This window comes from Hyla sarda, chromosome 2 (assembly GCF_029499605.1).
Source record: "Hyla sarda isolate aHylSar1 chromosome 2, aHylSar1.hap1, whole genome shotgun sequence".
Taxonomy (NCBI): domain Eukaryota; kingdom Metazoa; phylum Chordata; class Amphibia; order Anura; family Hylidae; genus Hyla; species Hyla sarda.
Window position 1 is genome coordinate 287,725,887 of NC_079190.1, and position 14,546 is coordinate 287,740,432.

At 42.3% G+C, this 14,546-nt stretch overlaps 1 protein-coding gene across 6 annotated transcripts in view; it reads left to right on the plus strand.

Annotated features, from left to right (window-relative positions):
- Positions 1-14,546, plus strand: part of FGR (FGR proto-oncogene, Src family tyrosine kinase) — a 197,654-nt gene that overhangs the window by 155,752 nt on the left and 27,356 nt on the right. For all 6 annotated transcript variants that reach the window (XM_056557378.1, XM_056557382.1, XM_056557381.1 and 3 more), the window contains 3 exons: positions 491-646; positions 8,869-9,048; positions 9,249-9,325. In XM_056557378.1, the coding sequence (XP_056413353.1) occupies positions 491-646; positions 8,869-9,048; positions 9,249-9,325 (413 nt within the window). The remainder of the gene's footprint in view (positions 1-490; positions 647-8,868; positions 9,049-9,248; positions 9,326-14,546) is intronic.

The following is a 14,546-nucleotide window of genomic DNA, read 5'->3' on the forward strand; positions in this document are numbered from 1 at the left end:
GTTTATTGTGATGATGTCTCAATTGTAGTTGTATTCATTTGCAGGTTGTGTTCTATTACAATGATGTCACGTTACTGACTTCTTTGCTTTGCTGCAACAATGTGACATGTCTTTGTATGCAATTTTGAGAAACCTATACAGATATATTTATTTTAGGAATATATAAAAAATGAAATGGTCATCCTTTACATGATCTTCCACAAATAAAACTAAAAAAGAAAAAAAATACATATTGGCACAAAATAGACCTATGTGTCTTACAAACAAATTGAAAGGAAAGTCAAAATTATTTTGACAGCCCAAATAATAAATAAGTTTGGGACATTATACCACCAAAATTGGTCATTTTGAGCCAAAACATTGTGGTTGTAGATGGGTTAAAATGGAAGTATATTGTTTAAAAAGATCTACTTTAATTTTGCATTTCTTTATTGCATGTCTTCGATGAGGATTTACCATAGTTATTTATGATTTTTCTTCATCTCTGCAGAATTCAATGATGGTCTGTGCCAACTGTTAACAAAGCCTTGTGTCAACCTTAAACCTCAAACAATGGGACTTGCAAAAGATGCCTGGGAAATAGCAAGAGAGTCTATCACTCTAGATAAAAAGCTGGGACAGGGCTGCTTCGGAGATGTCTGGAAAGGTATGACTACAGTATATGGGTTGTTTCAATACATGGATGGTCATTCCTGCACTCTTTGTGGTTATTGACCAGTGCTACCTGCAAAGCCAGATTAAGCATTGTAAAACTGTGGAGCTTTTGTGTTTAAAGAAAATCTATCATCAGTGTCACCTGCACTAATCTGTCAGTACAGACAGGCAGTGCAGGTGACACTGATGATAACCATTATTCGGTTTGGGGGGAGAATGCCTGAATCCATGGGCGAGGCCCGAAATGTACTAATTCCAAAGAAAGGTAAAGAGCGCAAAGAGGTGGAATCATATCGCCCCATCTCTTATTTTCTAAGATACTGACACTACGGTTAAAGGGGTACTCCACCCCCTAGACATCTTTTCCCCTATCCAAAGGATAGGGGATAAGATGTCAGATCGCCGGGGTCCCGCTGCTGGGGACCCCCGGGATCTCCGCTGCAGCACCCTGCTATCATTACTGCACAGAGCAAACTCGCTCTGTGCGTAATGACCGGCGATACAGGGGCCGGAGCATCGTGACATCACGCCCCTTCCCATAGACTTGTATTGAGGGGGCGGGCCGTGATGTCACGAGGGGCAGAGCCGTGACGTAACGATGCTCCGTCCCCTGTATTACCCACAGAGCGAGTTTGCTCTGTGCAGTAATGATAGCGGGGTGCCGCAGCGGAGATCCCGGGGGTCCCCAGCAACGGGACTGCGGCGATCTGACATCTTATCCCCTTTGGATAGGGGATAAGATGCTAAGGGCGGAGTACCCCTTTAAAACCCTTGATAACAAAATTGGTGAGTAAGGATCAAATGGAATTCTTGAAAGGAAGAAGTGTCTTTGATAATATCCGCAAATTATTTTCTGCTATTCAATTGGGAGATAGGGGGGCCCACTCCACCCAGGAATTCAACTGGGTGGAGTGGGCTTTTCTTTGGAAGACTCTAGAAAAATGTGGACTTACTTCATCAGAATGGTTTGAGGAATTTAGGAGAAGTTATAATGAAATTGAAAGTATAATTAATCAGTTAATATGGGGAAAAGGGAATGTTAGGATAAAGTTGAAGTATTTGATGCTCCCAAAAGAGGCAGGAGGTTTGTGATTCCAAATTTGGGCCTCACAGATCAATGGGAAAAATGGGGGAGGTTGGTGGTGTTTTCTTAGGTAGATTTTAGGGTTTAAAAATAATAGTTTTGAGAAATTAGAATCAGGGGTCTGAAGATTTCTAAGGGTGGAAAGGTTACACTTATTTTACAAATTGATCAGATTTGGAATAAAATTAAAAGGGAATTTAATCTGGGTGGTAGTTCTAGGTTCACTTACATTTGGGGTAATTGTCTACTAAAGGAATTTAAAACTGAGGATTTTTTTACCTTGGTGGAATTATGGTATTAAATATGTGGGTAAATTTTTTGATCAAGGGAAATTGTTGGAGTTTGAGAATCTGGTGGAACTATATCATATCCCTATCACTTATGACAAAACTCCTCGACAAAAACCCGCAGGACTCTTACAGCTATTGCCCATTCCAGAGACTCCACGGACTCACATCGCAATGGATTTTATAACCGATCTTCCACCATCTCATAATAACACGGTCATCTGGGTCGTAGTTGATCGGTTTTCCAAAATGGCTCATTTGATCCCACTTCCTGGTCTTCCATCTGCTCCACAGTTGGCGAAGCATTTCTTACAACATATTTCACGTCTACATGGTCTACCAGAACATATCGTCTCAGACCACGGAGTTCAGTTTATGTCCAATTTCTGGCGAGCTCTCTGTACCTGTTTTGATATCCATCTGGACTCTTCCTACCACCCTCAATCTAACGGTCAAGTGGAGAGGGTAAATCAGATTTTAAAGACTTATCTTTGCCATTATGTTACTGCTTGTCTGGACGACTGGGTTGATCTTCTTCCCTGGGCCGAATTTTCCTATAATCATAAGGATTCCGTGTCCACGAGGACCTCTCCGTTTTTTATTGTTTATGGTCATCATCTCCGGTCTCCTCTTCCAGTTCCAGTTTCTTCTGGTGTCCCAGCTGTAGATGAACTTGTCTGTGACTTCTCTTCCATTTGGCCACAGACTCTGCATTCTTTGTCCCTGGCCTCCTCTCGAATGAAAACCCACCTCATCCATCCTTCTCTCCCGGTGATAAAGTTTGGTTATCTTCTAAGTACATTTGTTTCAAAATTCCAGCTACAAGTTAGGTCCTCGATTCCTTGGTCCGTTCAAGGTTTTACAAAAAATCAATCCAGTCTTATACAAACTTTGGTTACACCCTTCTCTCTGTATTCCTAACTCTTTTCATGTGTCACTCCTCAAGCGCTGTGGTTGTCAATCGTTACTCTCTAACGCCGGGCTGGGATTCGCATCACGGGACGTGCCCGCATGCGAGTTCCAGCCCGTCACTCACCTCCACCTTCTGCCTACTTCTCTCAGCTCCGGCGCGCGTGCCCCTGCCTCCTAGGGCACGCGCCGGAGCTCTGAAATTTAAAGGGCCAGTATGCCCATAATCATGGGTTTCACCTGTCCCATTGTTATAAGTTTCTGCACCTCCCATATACCTCTGCCAGATCTTTGTTTGCCACTGTGCCTAAGAGAAAGCGTTTCCTGAGTTGTCTTGTCGTGTTCCTGACTGTGACCTGACTGTGTTCCTTGCTGCCTGCCTATTGACCTACTGCAATGTTTCTGACTACGCTCCTGTGCCGCCTGCCCTGACCTCCTGCTATCCTGATTACGTCCTGTCTCATCCCTTCTGTGCCTCGCTTCACCTCACCCGCCTGTGTGGTCGAGTCGTGTCAGGGGTAGAAAACTGGGTGCCAACTGCCGCAGCAAGACCATCCCGCTTTGCAGCAGGCTCTGGTGAAAACCAGCGGTACCTTAGACTCCGCTCCCTGGCACTGCCCACGTCATCTGCCACACTGGTCCAGTGGATCTACCATCTCCCTTGTTCCAGACTGTTGCTGTCCAGCAGATCTACTACCTCCCGAGTTCCAGTCGACTGCGGTGAGTCTTACAATAGTGCTCAGAATTCTACATTGCACACTGAATCAAATTGGTATGCATGGCTGTCATCCCAGAAGGTAGCCTCTTCTAAAGATGAAGCTCAACAAAGCCTAAACAACTTGCTGAAGACAAGGATTACTGGAACCATGTCCTGTGGTCCAATGAGACCAATATAAACTTGGTTCAGAGGGTGTCAAGTATGTTTGACGGCAACCAGGTGAGGAGTACAAAGACAAGTGTGTGTTGCCTACAGTCGAGCATGGTAATAGAAGTGTTATGGGGCTGCAAGAGTGCTGCTTACAGTTCATTGAGGGAACCATAAATGCCAACATGTACTGGGACAAACTGAAGCAGAGCATGATCCCCTCACTCCAGAGACTGGGTTGCAGGCAGTATTGCAACATAATAATAACCCCAAACACATCTTCAAGATGACTACTGCCTTGCTAAAAAAAAAAAAAAAAAAAAGTTTACGGTAAACATGATGGACTGGTCAATGATGTCTCCAGACCTAAACCCTATTGAGCATCTGTGGGGCATTCTCTAATGAGGGTGGGGGAGAGCAAGCTCTGAGATATTGTCATAGAGGAATGGGAGGGGACTTCTGTGTCAACCTATGAAGCTCTGGTAAACTCCATGCCAAGGAGGCTTAAGCCAGTGGTAATTAATAATGGTGGCCACACAAAATATTTCCACTGTGGGCCCAAACTGGACATTTCCACCTAGGGATGTACTTACTTTTGTTGCCAAGGTTTAAACATTAATGGCTGTGTGTAGAGTTATTTTGAGGGGACACAACATTAAACACTGTTATATAGGCTGTGCACTCCCTACTTTACATTGTAGCATTTCTTCAGTGTTGTCACATGAAAAGATATACTAAACTATTTACAAAAATGTGAGGGATGTACTCACGTATGGGAGATACTGAACAAGCACCTGTAAGGAACGTAGTGTGAATGCATTCAGCTTCATATATAAGAGGCAAATGTAGCAAAGCTGAATTTGTTAATACATAAGTCTCTGTTGACAATAAGCGCATTGCTACATTTGTCCCATATATGTGCACCTGTGATGGACATACCTTTTGGTACTTGCAAGCATCACATCAGTACACAAATCACTGTTGCCTTGGATGCATCACATAGAATCCTCAAATAAATGTTATATAATGGTGTAATCTACTCATTTCTTTTTTGGGTATCCATGTCATTCCACTGAAAATAAAAATAACATAACATTACTTCATCATTAGCTTTATCAGGTAAATCCTACCTACCATAATGTGGTCTTAGTTATAAAAATCTTTTTTTTTTTATTAAAATTTTATTTAGCATTTGATGAGGATGTTCATCGTAACTCAATCAAACCCTAAAGCAATAAAATGTCCCCTTATCTCACTCCCTTTGTGACCCCCCCCCCCCTATAGTACATTACTATTGACATCCATATTACTTAGACAATATTGCAAGCAAGGACCATATGGGAGTGACTTTTTTGATGGGGATGTAGCAGACAAAAATGTACCAATACACATCTCACATCACGTTTTGGGCATCCGCATCACGGATACGCCATAAAAATTCCAAAATGGGATGCCAATATTTCTGTGTTTGGCGAAACCATTAATTTCAATTGCCTTAAAGGGGTATTCCGGGCAAAAACATTTTATCCCCTGCAGCACCCGTGATGGCTGTCACGCCCCCTCCCATAGACATGAATGGAGGGGGCGTGGCATGACATCACGTCCCCAGTCCCGGAAACCCGGAGGTTTCCGAAACTGGAGAAGCAGCTCCCACATAGAATGCGGGTGCTGCAGGGAGATCGCGTGGGGTCCCAGCAGCGGGGCCCCCGCGATCAGACATCAAATGTTTTTGCCCGGAATACCCGTTCAACATAGTCTGCCAGCAACCCAGTACACAAGTTTTATCTCAGACTAAAAAGTGTGGTTAGCTGTGCTTTTGAATCCTTTACATTATTTACAAATCAAAATCATTATTTACAAATCAAAGTCTTGATAGAAGAATAAATGAATGGTCGGCAACTCACCACGCTGGTTCTTGTGAGATCCTTCTTTATTGCGGCATACTCAAATGCAACAGACAGGGGATAGACAGACTGTGGGGGGGTACAATAAATCGGCGATTTACCGATTTATTGTACCTATTCACCGATTTATTGTACCCCCCCACAGTCTGGTGAGTTGCCGGCCATTCATTTATTCTTCTATCAAGATTCGTTGATCTGTCTGAGCACCACCAGAGTTCATACAGCAGTCTACCAGTGGTCCCTTCCCCACCTAACAGTCCGTAGTACAGCCTCAGCAGTGCCGAGTTTACTTTGTTTTTTGTTTAAAATCTCAAAAGTATTGAGTGCACATGTATTCACCTCCTTAAAGAGTACCTCTCATGATCTTGTTAATTGTATAATCCTCCCAGTTCACTGCCACATCATGATAAACCACCCCCTGCCTTTATTTTTTAGTTTTCTACCTTGATATTGCTCTGTATTTTCTGCTCAGTCAGATTCACAGACAGTGAAGGGGCGTTCCCCAGCAGGCATGACATCACCTGAAGCCATACAAGGGATAACTTCCTCCCTCACTCTGCTACACACCGCCCAGAGCAGTTCAGTGTGAGATCAGCTATGCTTGGCTAAGGCTGCAACCCCCCCCCCCCCCCCCCAGCACTCCAGACTGCATTTCCTGATTCTGGACTTCTGCCAGGCCATCAGGAGTCCAAAGTCTGTGCAAGAGATGGGGGGGAAATGTGCTCTGGACATGTAAGGAGACATCTAGAGGCAGCTTTTCTAAACACAAATAGAACATAGAAAACTATTTTTAAACAAAATAAATTAGAAAGATTTTTTATTTACCATAAGGAGTGCAATAGCAAAAACTAGTTTTAATGAGAGTGCCCATTTAACAGTGAAACCCCTAACATAAATCTGAAGCAGCAATTGCTTTAACAAGTCACATTTGCAAGTCACATATTTAATAAATAGGGTTCACTTGTCTGCTATTTAATCTCAGAACAAATACACCTGTTCTGTAAAGGCCTCAGAGTTTGTTAGAGAGCATTACTTAACAAAGAGCAACATGAAGAACAAGGAGCTCACCAAAACAGGTCAGGGATAAAGTTGTGGAGAAATGCAAATCAGGGATAGGTTATTAAAAAAAATCGCAAACTTTGAACATTTCATGGAGCACCATAAAACTCATCATCGTAAAATGAAAATAATATGGCACAGCCGCAAACCTACCAAGACAGGGTTGTCCAGCAAAACTGACAAGCCTGGCAAGGAGAAAATAATCAAGAAGCAACCAAGAGGCCCATGATAACTCTGGAGGAGCTGCAAGATCAACAGCTAAGGAGAATCTGTCCTCAAGAAATCTATTAGTCATGTCATGTACTCCACAAATCTCACCTTTATGGAAGAATGGCCTGAAGCAACCAGTTGTTTAAAGTGAGCTAAGAAATTATGTGTGGAGCTTGCCACAAGCCATGAGGGAGAGACAGCAAACAAGTGTGACTCTGAGCACACCATCCACAGTGAAATATAGTGGTGGTAGCATCATGCTGTGTGAAAGCATTTCCTCAGCAGGTACAGGGAAACTGGTCAGAATTCATGGAAAGAGGGATGGAGCCAAATACAGCCACTCCTTGAAGAAAAGCTGATGCAGCCTGTAAGATTTAAAGGGGAATTCCCAAGTAGGAAAATATATCCCCTATCCAAAGAATAGGGAATAAGTGTCTGATTGCAAGGGTTCTGACTACTGGGACCCCATGCGATAGATGACCCCTACTAGGACCCCATGCGATAGAGACTGTGTGCCGACACCTGCTCTGTGCAGGAGGGGAGCAGGAAAGCTGCAGGGGGGTTCCAGCAGTCAGGGGGGTTCCAGCAGTCAGACACCTCGAGATAACACCTATCCCCTATCTTATGGATCGGGGATACATTTTCCTACGTGGGACTACCCCTTCAAGACTGGGACGGAGGTTCATCTTTCAGCAGGACAATGACTTTAAACATGCAGCCAGAGCTACAATGGAAAAGTTTAGATCAAGGCATGTTAAAGTAGTATTCCAGGACTGGAAAACTTATCCCCTATTCTATGAATAGGGGATAAGTTTCAGGTCGCAGGGCCACCCCTACAGTCCGCGGGAAGAGGGCATGTCGACCACCGCTCAAAGCGGCGACTGACATGCCCCCTCAATACAACTCTATGGGAGAACCATAGCACTGCCTTCAGCAATTTCCGTCTCTGCCACAGCGCTGTATTGATGGGGCGTGTCGGCCGCCGCTTCATGCGGTGGTTGACACACACTATCTGGCCAGTGAGCCGGGTCCTCATACAGGAGATCGCTGGGGGTCCTAGCGGTCGGAGCCCCCGTGATCTGAAACTTATCCCCTATCCTTAGGATAGGGGATAAGTTTTTCAATACTGGACTACTCCTTTAATGTCCTATAATGGACCAGTCAAAGCCCAGAACTAAATCCAATAGAGAATCTGTGGCAGGACTTGAAAATTGCAGCTCACAATCTCCATCCAATCTGACTAAGCTTCAACCTTTTTTCAAGAATGGACAAAAATTTCCATTTCTAGATGTGCAAAACTGGTATTAACACACCCAAAAGAATAGCGGCGAAAGATAGTTTTAGCAAGTATTGACAACAAGGAAGATGTTACTGATGTTAACTCTGCTTTTCATTATTGTTCATAAAATGTTTGTGAATGTTGTGTACTATGAATTTCAGTTTATAACAGTAGCAAAAATATATCTTTACTTTTATTATAGAGGTTACAAAATGAACAGTATGGTTGAAAGACAGAATTTTGATATAGAGTGACTGCTTGGTACATGGCGGAATCGCATTCATGGGCTATAGGAGGTAGAACACAGTTAGAGCAGGGGGAGGGTTGTGAGACACAGGACGACTGAAGACTCATGGGAAATGTAGTCTTCAGTTAATGAGCAAAGATATGCTGTGGGAGCAAAAGGGCATCATTGACCTCAGGATCATTATCAAATATAAATGAAAACCATTCTACAGTACTTGGCACAGTAAGTATCAGTGCACAACATGCTTTATTTTAAGAAGTGAAGGTCGGATAACCCTTTCAAATGTATTTTTCTGTTACCTTATCTGCCTATAATAAGAATAATACATGAAGTTATCTGGTGACATTTTTTTTCTTTTCACAATTAAAAGGCACATGGAATTGTACAACTAAAGTAGCTGTAAAGACCCTCAAGCCAGGTACTATGTCCCCAGAAGCGTTTTTGGAGGAGGCTCAGATCATGAAAAAGCTTCGCCATGATAAACTGGTCCAGTTGTATGCAGTGGTTTCTGAGGAGCCAATATACATTGTCACTGAATATATGTCACAGGGTGAGTATGTATAATGGTGAGCTGTCCCCAATACTAGATTTAATGTGAAATTTATACTACTGACTATTACCCCCTTCGGATGTGACACAATCTTTCTCTGGTCCCCTAAATTGTTCTTATGTGTTTATTAGGCACTGTCTTTATATACAGCTCAATTTAATGACATATATGTTATATCTACTTATATCTATGTTCTTCAGGAAGCTTGTTAGACTATCTAAAAGAAAAGGAAGGCCGCATTTTGAAGTTACCAGAGTTAGTAGATATGTCTGCACAGGTAAATGCATTCATACTGTCTCTCTAACATGCACAATATTGTAAGAATATTAATTTCAATAATTACTTTCCCTGTATCGTCTTTATTCTCTATGGGGGACATTTATCAAAGCATTTAGTAGTATTTTTTTTTTTTGCTTAAAATTGTCGCATAAAAATCGCACTTGCGACTACTCTCTTTTTTCTGCGACTTTTTAATTGTTCAGTGTCCTAAGCAAAAAATTAAGATCTTGCTTACCAAAGCAAAAAGTGATTTTTGACTTGCAGTGGTCAGAGATTTATCAAGTGCGAAAGTCGCTAAAAAGTCGCATCGCATGGAAAAAACTACTAAATTTACTCCAGCTCAGACATGGAGCAGAAAAAGCCACTACCAAAGTAAAAAAAGAAAAATTGCTTATGTGAAAGATTTATCAACAGGCTGAAAGCAGTTGATAAATAAGTCGCACATAAGCAAAAAAATTGTAAGAAAAAAATAACTAAAAAAAGGAATACATAAGCAAACATTGATAAATGTCCCCCTATATTGTCTCTATCCTTTGGACTAATTTCTGGGCCTTTCACATGGGGCAACAATTGGGCCGCATTGCGATCAGGTGACGACCTGGTTAGTTCTGCCAACTTCCCTCTACTGTGTTTGGGCATTTTTATTGATATTATACAGACACTATTTAAAACAAGTCATAAATGACACCCAATCAAGTCATCACGAAATACGGAGGCCATACCTCTACAAGTCATCATGAGTATGGGACAATTTAATTCCAAGCTTTTCATGCAGACCTTATAGGGGTTATCCAGGAATAAATAAAAACATAGCTAATTTATTTCAAAAACATCACTATATGGGTTGTGTGTGGTATTTCAGCTCAGTTCTGTTGAAGTGAATGGAGTCAAGTTGTAATACCACAATGCACACCTGCGACAGGTGTGGTGCTGTTTTAAAAAAAAAATATTCTGGATATCCTTTTTAAGGCTGGGTTCACATAAGATATTTTGAACGATTTGCAAAAGTTTTGCAATGTTTCTTCATTTTAGAAGAACACCTGGTTTTGGCTAAAATATTGACTAAAATACTGGTCGAAATCCTATGTGTGAACCCAGCCTCAAGTTTTTTTTGTTTTTTTTTAGCTTGATGGTCCTTTCAAAGAATAGGCTACGCTGAATGGAATAGAAGTCTGTGCTGTTCCATCCAGCAAACTCTGATGGATGCCACCAGTTTGTAGGCCACAATGACACTCTTTTGGTTTCTATCAAGTAATAATGGTCTATGGACACATTTGATGCTAGGTTTCCATGCAGGTTTTTTCTGGTGTTTTTTTTTTTAAACTGTCACTGGAGTTTTTGAGTCAAAGCCAGAAGTGGAACCAGCAGGAAGAAGAATTATACATTCTTCCTTTATATTTCCTATTCCATCTGAATCCACTTCTGGCTTTGGCTTAAAAACTTCAGCGGCAATTTTCAGTGGAAACCCGCCTATGGGTACGGTCACATGGGAGCGCATCCGCAGCATTTGACGCTACAGATGCGCTGCCTGCACACACAGTTAAGCCAGAGTGAACTCCCTGCTGCTGCCGTAGCTCTGTGTTTCTGCTCATTCAGACATTTCCGCATGCGGCGATACCACATATGTTTAATTTTATTTTTATTTACACTGTGTTTTTTTTCATAATGGGAAAAGGGGGGTGATTCAAACTTTTATTAGGGAAGGGGTAAAATGATCTTTATTAACTTTTTTTTCACCTTTTATTTTGCACTGTTATAGCTCCCATAGGGGGCTATAACACTGCACACACTGATCTTTTACATTGATCAATGGTTTCTCAATGGATTCTGCCACTTGACTGCTCATGCCTGGATCTCAGGCACTGAGCAGTCATTCGGCGATCGGACACCAGGAGGCAGGTAAGCGGACCCTCCTTGTGTCCTACAGCTGTCCGGGATGCCCCGATTTCACCACGGCGATCCCAAACAGCCCCCTGAGCTAACTGGCATTAGTTTAGTTTCACTTTAGACATGGCAATCAACTTTGAATGCCCCGTCTAAAGGGTTAATAGACGTGGTGCCATGCACTATTAGCCACGGGCCCCGGCCGTGACCACGCGTTATAGAACGGGAGCAGACTCATGACGTACCAGTACGTCATGGGTCCTTAAGAGGTTAAAGGGGTTTTCCAGGAATTTTTATTTGACTATACTACAGGGGCTGTAAAGATAGTGCAGTTCATAATATAGTGTCTGTACCTGTGTGACGGTTTTCCCACAATTCTTATGTGATTTTCCTAGGGCGTGTGCACGCCCTAGGAGGTGGGGGCATGCCTGCCAGGGCTGCGAGACCAGGAAGACCAGGGAAGTGAGTGAAGGGCTGGGATTCGCATGTGGGCGCGTCCCCGGGGACATGTCAAGAGAGCACTCACGGCCAGCGTGTCTGGCCGGAGCGCTGGTGTTACACCAACTCTGCATGTTTATTGGAAGGTTCGTGAAATAACACTTGTCTGTACAACTAAATATGGCCAAATTTAGGGTCAGCTACACATATTTTACCAATGTAAGTTGAGGAATTGTCGTAATTAATGATGAAATCTTCATAGTAGAATTAGTAGTGCAGATCACTGTCAATAGCATTTTACAAGAAGTATTAATTAAAGACAGAATAAGTTGGTACATACATCTGAGTAATATATAATTAATCTGGCACATTCACCAATTGGTCATAACATAAAAACATAAACACAGTTGAGATGTCACAGCTGCTTACCTAAATAAAACCCACTGGGTATGCAGCTTACTTGATTGAAATGTTTAAAATGCAATATAAAAAATGGCCACTAGGTGGCGCTGTTCTGTCCCCTGCCACAATTAATACAGTGAGTTTGGTCTCCTCCCGACCTCGCAGGAGTCCAAACTCAGGAAGTGCTTCTCTGCACTGAGCTTGAGATCAGCTGCACAGAAAGTGAAAGCTCCACAGATTCTCACTAAAAGCTGCAGGAAAGCGTCACTGATAGCAACACAGACTGAAACATGCACAGAGCCTGAGGTCTTCTATTCATCACAGCTCTGCAACAATGTGAGAGCGGAAGTTGTCCCCAGCAGGCTTCATAGTTACATAGTTACATAGTTAGTATGGTCGAAAAAAGACATATGTCCAGCAAGTTCAACCAGGGAATTGAAGGGTTAGGGGTGTGGCGCGATATTGGGGAAGGGATGGGATTTTATATTTCTTCATAAGCATTAATGTTATTTTGTTCCAGGAATGTATCTAATCCTGTTTTAAAGCTGTTAATTTTTCCTGCTGTGACCAGTTCCTGAGGTAAACTGTTCCATAAGTTCACAGTTCTCATGGTAAAGAAGGCGTGTCGCCCCTTGAGACTAAACTTTTTCTTCTCCAGAAGTAGGGAGTGCCCCCTCATCCTTTGGGGGGGTTTAACCTGGAACAGTTTTTCTCCATATTTTTTGTATGGGCCATTAATATACTTATATACGTTTATCATATCCCCCCTTAAACGTCTCTTCTCAAGACTAAACAATTGTAACTCCTTTAATCGCTCCTCATAGCTAAGATGTTCCATGCCCCATATTAGTTTAGTCGCGCGTCTCTGCACCCTTTCCAGCTCCACAGTGTCCCTTTTATGGACAGGTGACCAAAACTGAACAGCATATTCCAGGTGAGGCCGTACCAATGCTTTATAAAGGGGGAGTATTATGTCCCTGTCCCTTGAGTCCATGCCTCTTTTGATACATGACAATATCCTGCCGGCTTTGGAAGCAGCAGCCTGACATTGCATGCTATTCTGTAGTCTGTGATCTACAAGTACACCCAAATCCTTCTCTACCAGTGACTCTGCCAGTTTAATCCCCCCCTAAGACATACGACGCATGCATGTTATTAGTACCCAGATGCATAACTTTACATTTATCCACATTGAACCTCATTTGCCAAGTGGATGCCCAAACACTTAGTCTATCCAAGTCATCTTGTAACTTATGCACATCCTCTATAGACTGTACCGTGCTACAAAGCTTGGTGTCATCTGCAAAGATGGAAACAGAGCTGTTAATGCCATCCTCTATATCATTGATAAATAAATTAAACAACAGCGGGCCCAGTACTGAACCTTGGGGTATACCACTAATAATCGGGGACCAATCAGAGTACGAATCATTGACCACCACTCTCTGGGTACAATCCATGAGCCAGTGTTCAATCCAGTTACAAACTAAACTTTCCAAGCCCAAGGACCTTAACTTACCTGTCAGACGTCTATGAGGGACAGTATCAAACGCTTTGGCAAAATCCAGAAACACTATATCCACAGCCATTCCTCTGTCAAGGCTTCTACTCACCTCTTCATAAAAGCAAATTAGATTGGTTTGACAACTTCTATCCTTAGTAAACCCATGCTGGCTATCACTTATAATACAATTATCCCCTATGTATTTCTGTATGTAATCCCTTATAAGTGATGTCATGCTTGCTGGGAAACGCCCACTTTCTCCTGCTGGGAGATTGCTTGTGAGCCAGAATAAAGGTATGATACAGAGCTTCTTAAATCTCTTAAAACATTTTAAGGGCGGGGGGGGGGGGGGGGGGGGGAGGGGGGTTGTTAGGAATAGTTGGGGAATATAGCCTGAGTTTGTTCAGAACAGTTTATTTGGTGACAGGTACTTTTTTACTTCACAAAACCCTTGACAATACTGAAAAGCTGAACAATCTTTGCAGCTAGACTAGCTAAGCACAGGCTTGAACTTGATTTAAGACAGGGCTAATGACAAGGTGGCCTATTTGTTGAAGGTATGCCTGGCATTAGCTATTCCTAGGCTCACATAACTCAGTATTCTTATGAATGTGTAATGTGACAGGAGCTGAGAAACCAACATGTGCTCCTTGCTTAGCCAGGGCTGAACTTTTGGACAACTTTGTCTTCTGAAGAATTTAGTGTATGCATGTTATGACTGAAAATGTTAGTAAGACACATATGCAATGTATACAACACAGTTACTTGTTGTAATCCTACAGCACTTGAAATACACACTTAACTGTCCAGCAAACCTTTTAATACATTAGCCACCCAACTAAGTTCTAAATTATTCTGTGTTAAACAGGCGACTTTAATGGAGAATTTACCTTATTCCATTTCATTTTCCCTGTGTTAATACAAGAGAGAAAAAATATACATTTGTCTTCTCCTCCTTATCATTTTATAATTCCGCCTTCATTTTAAAAGG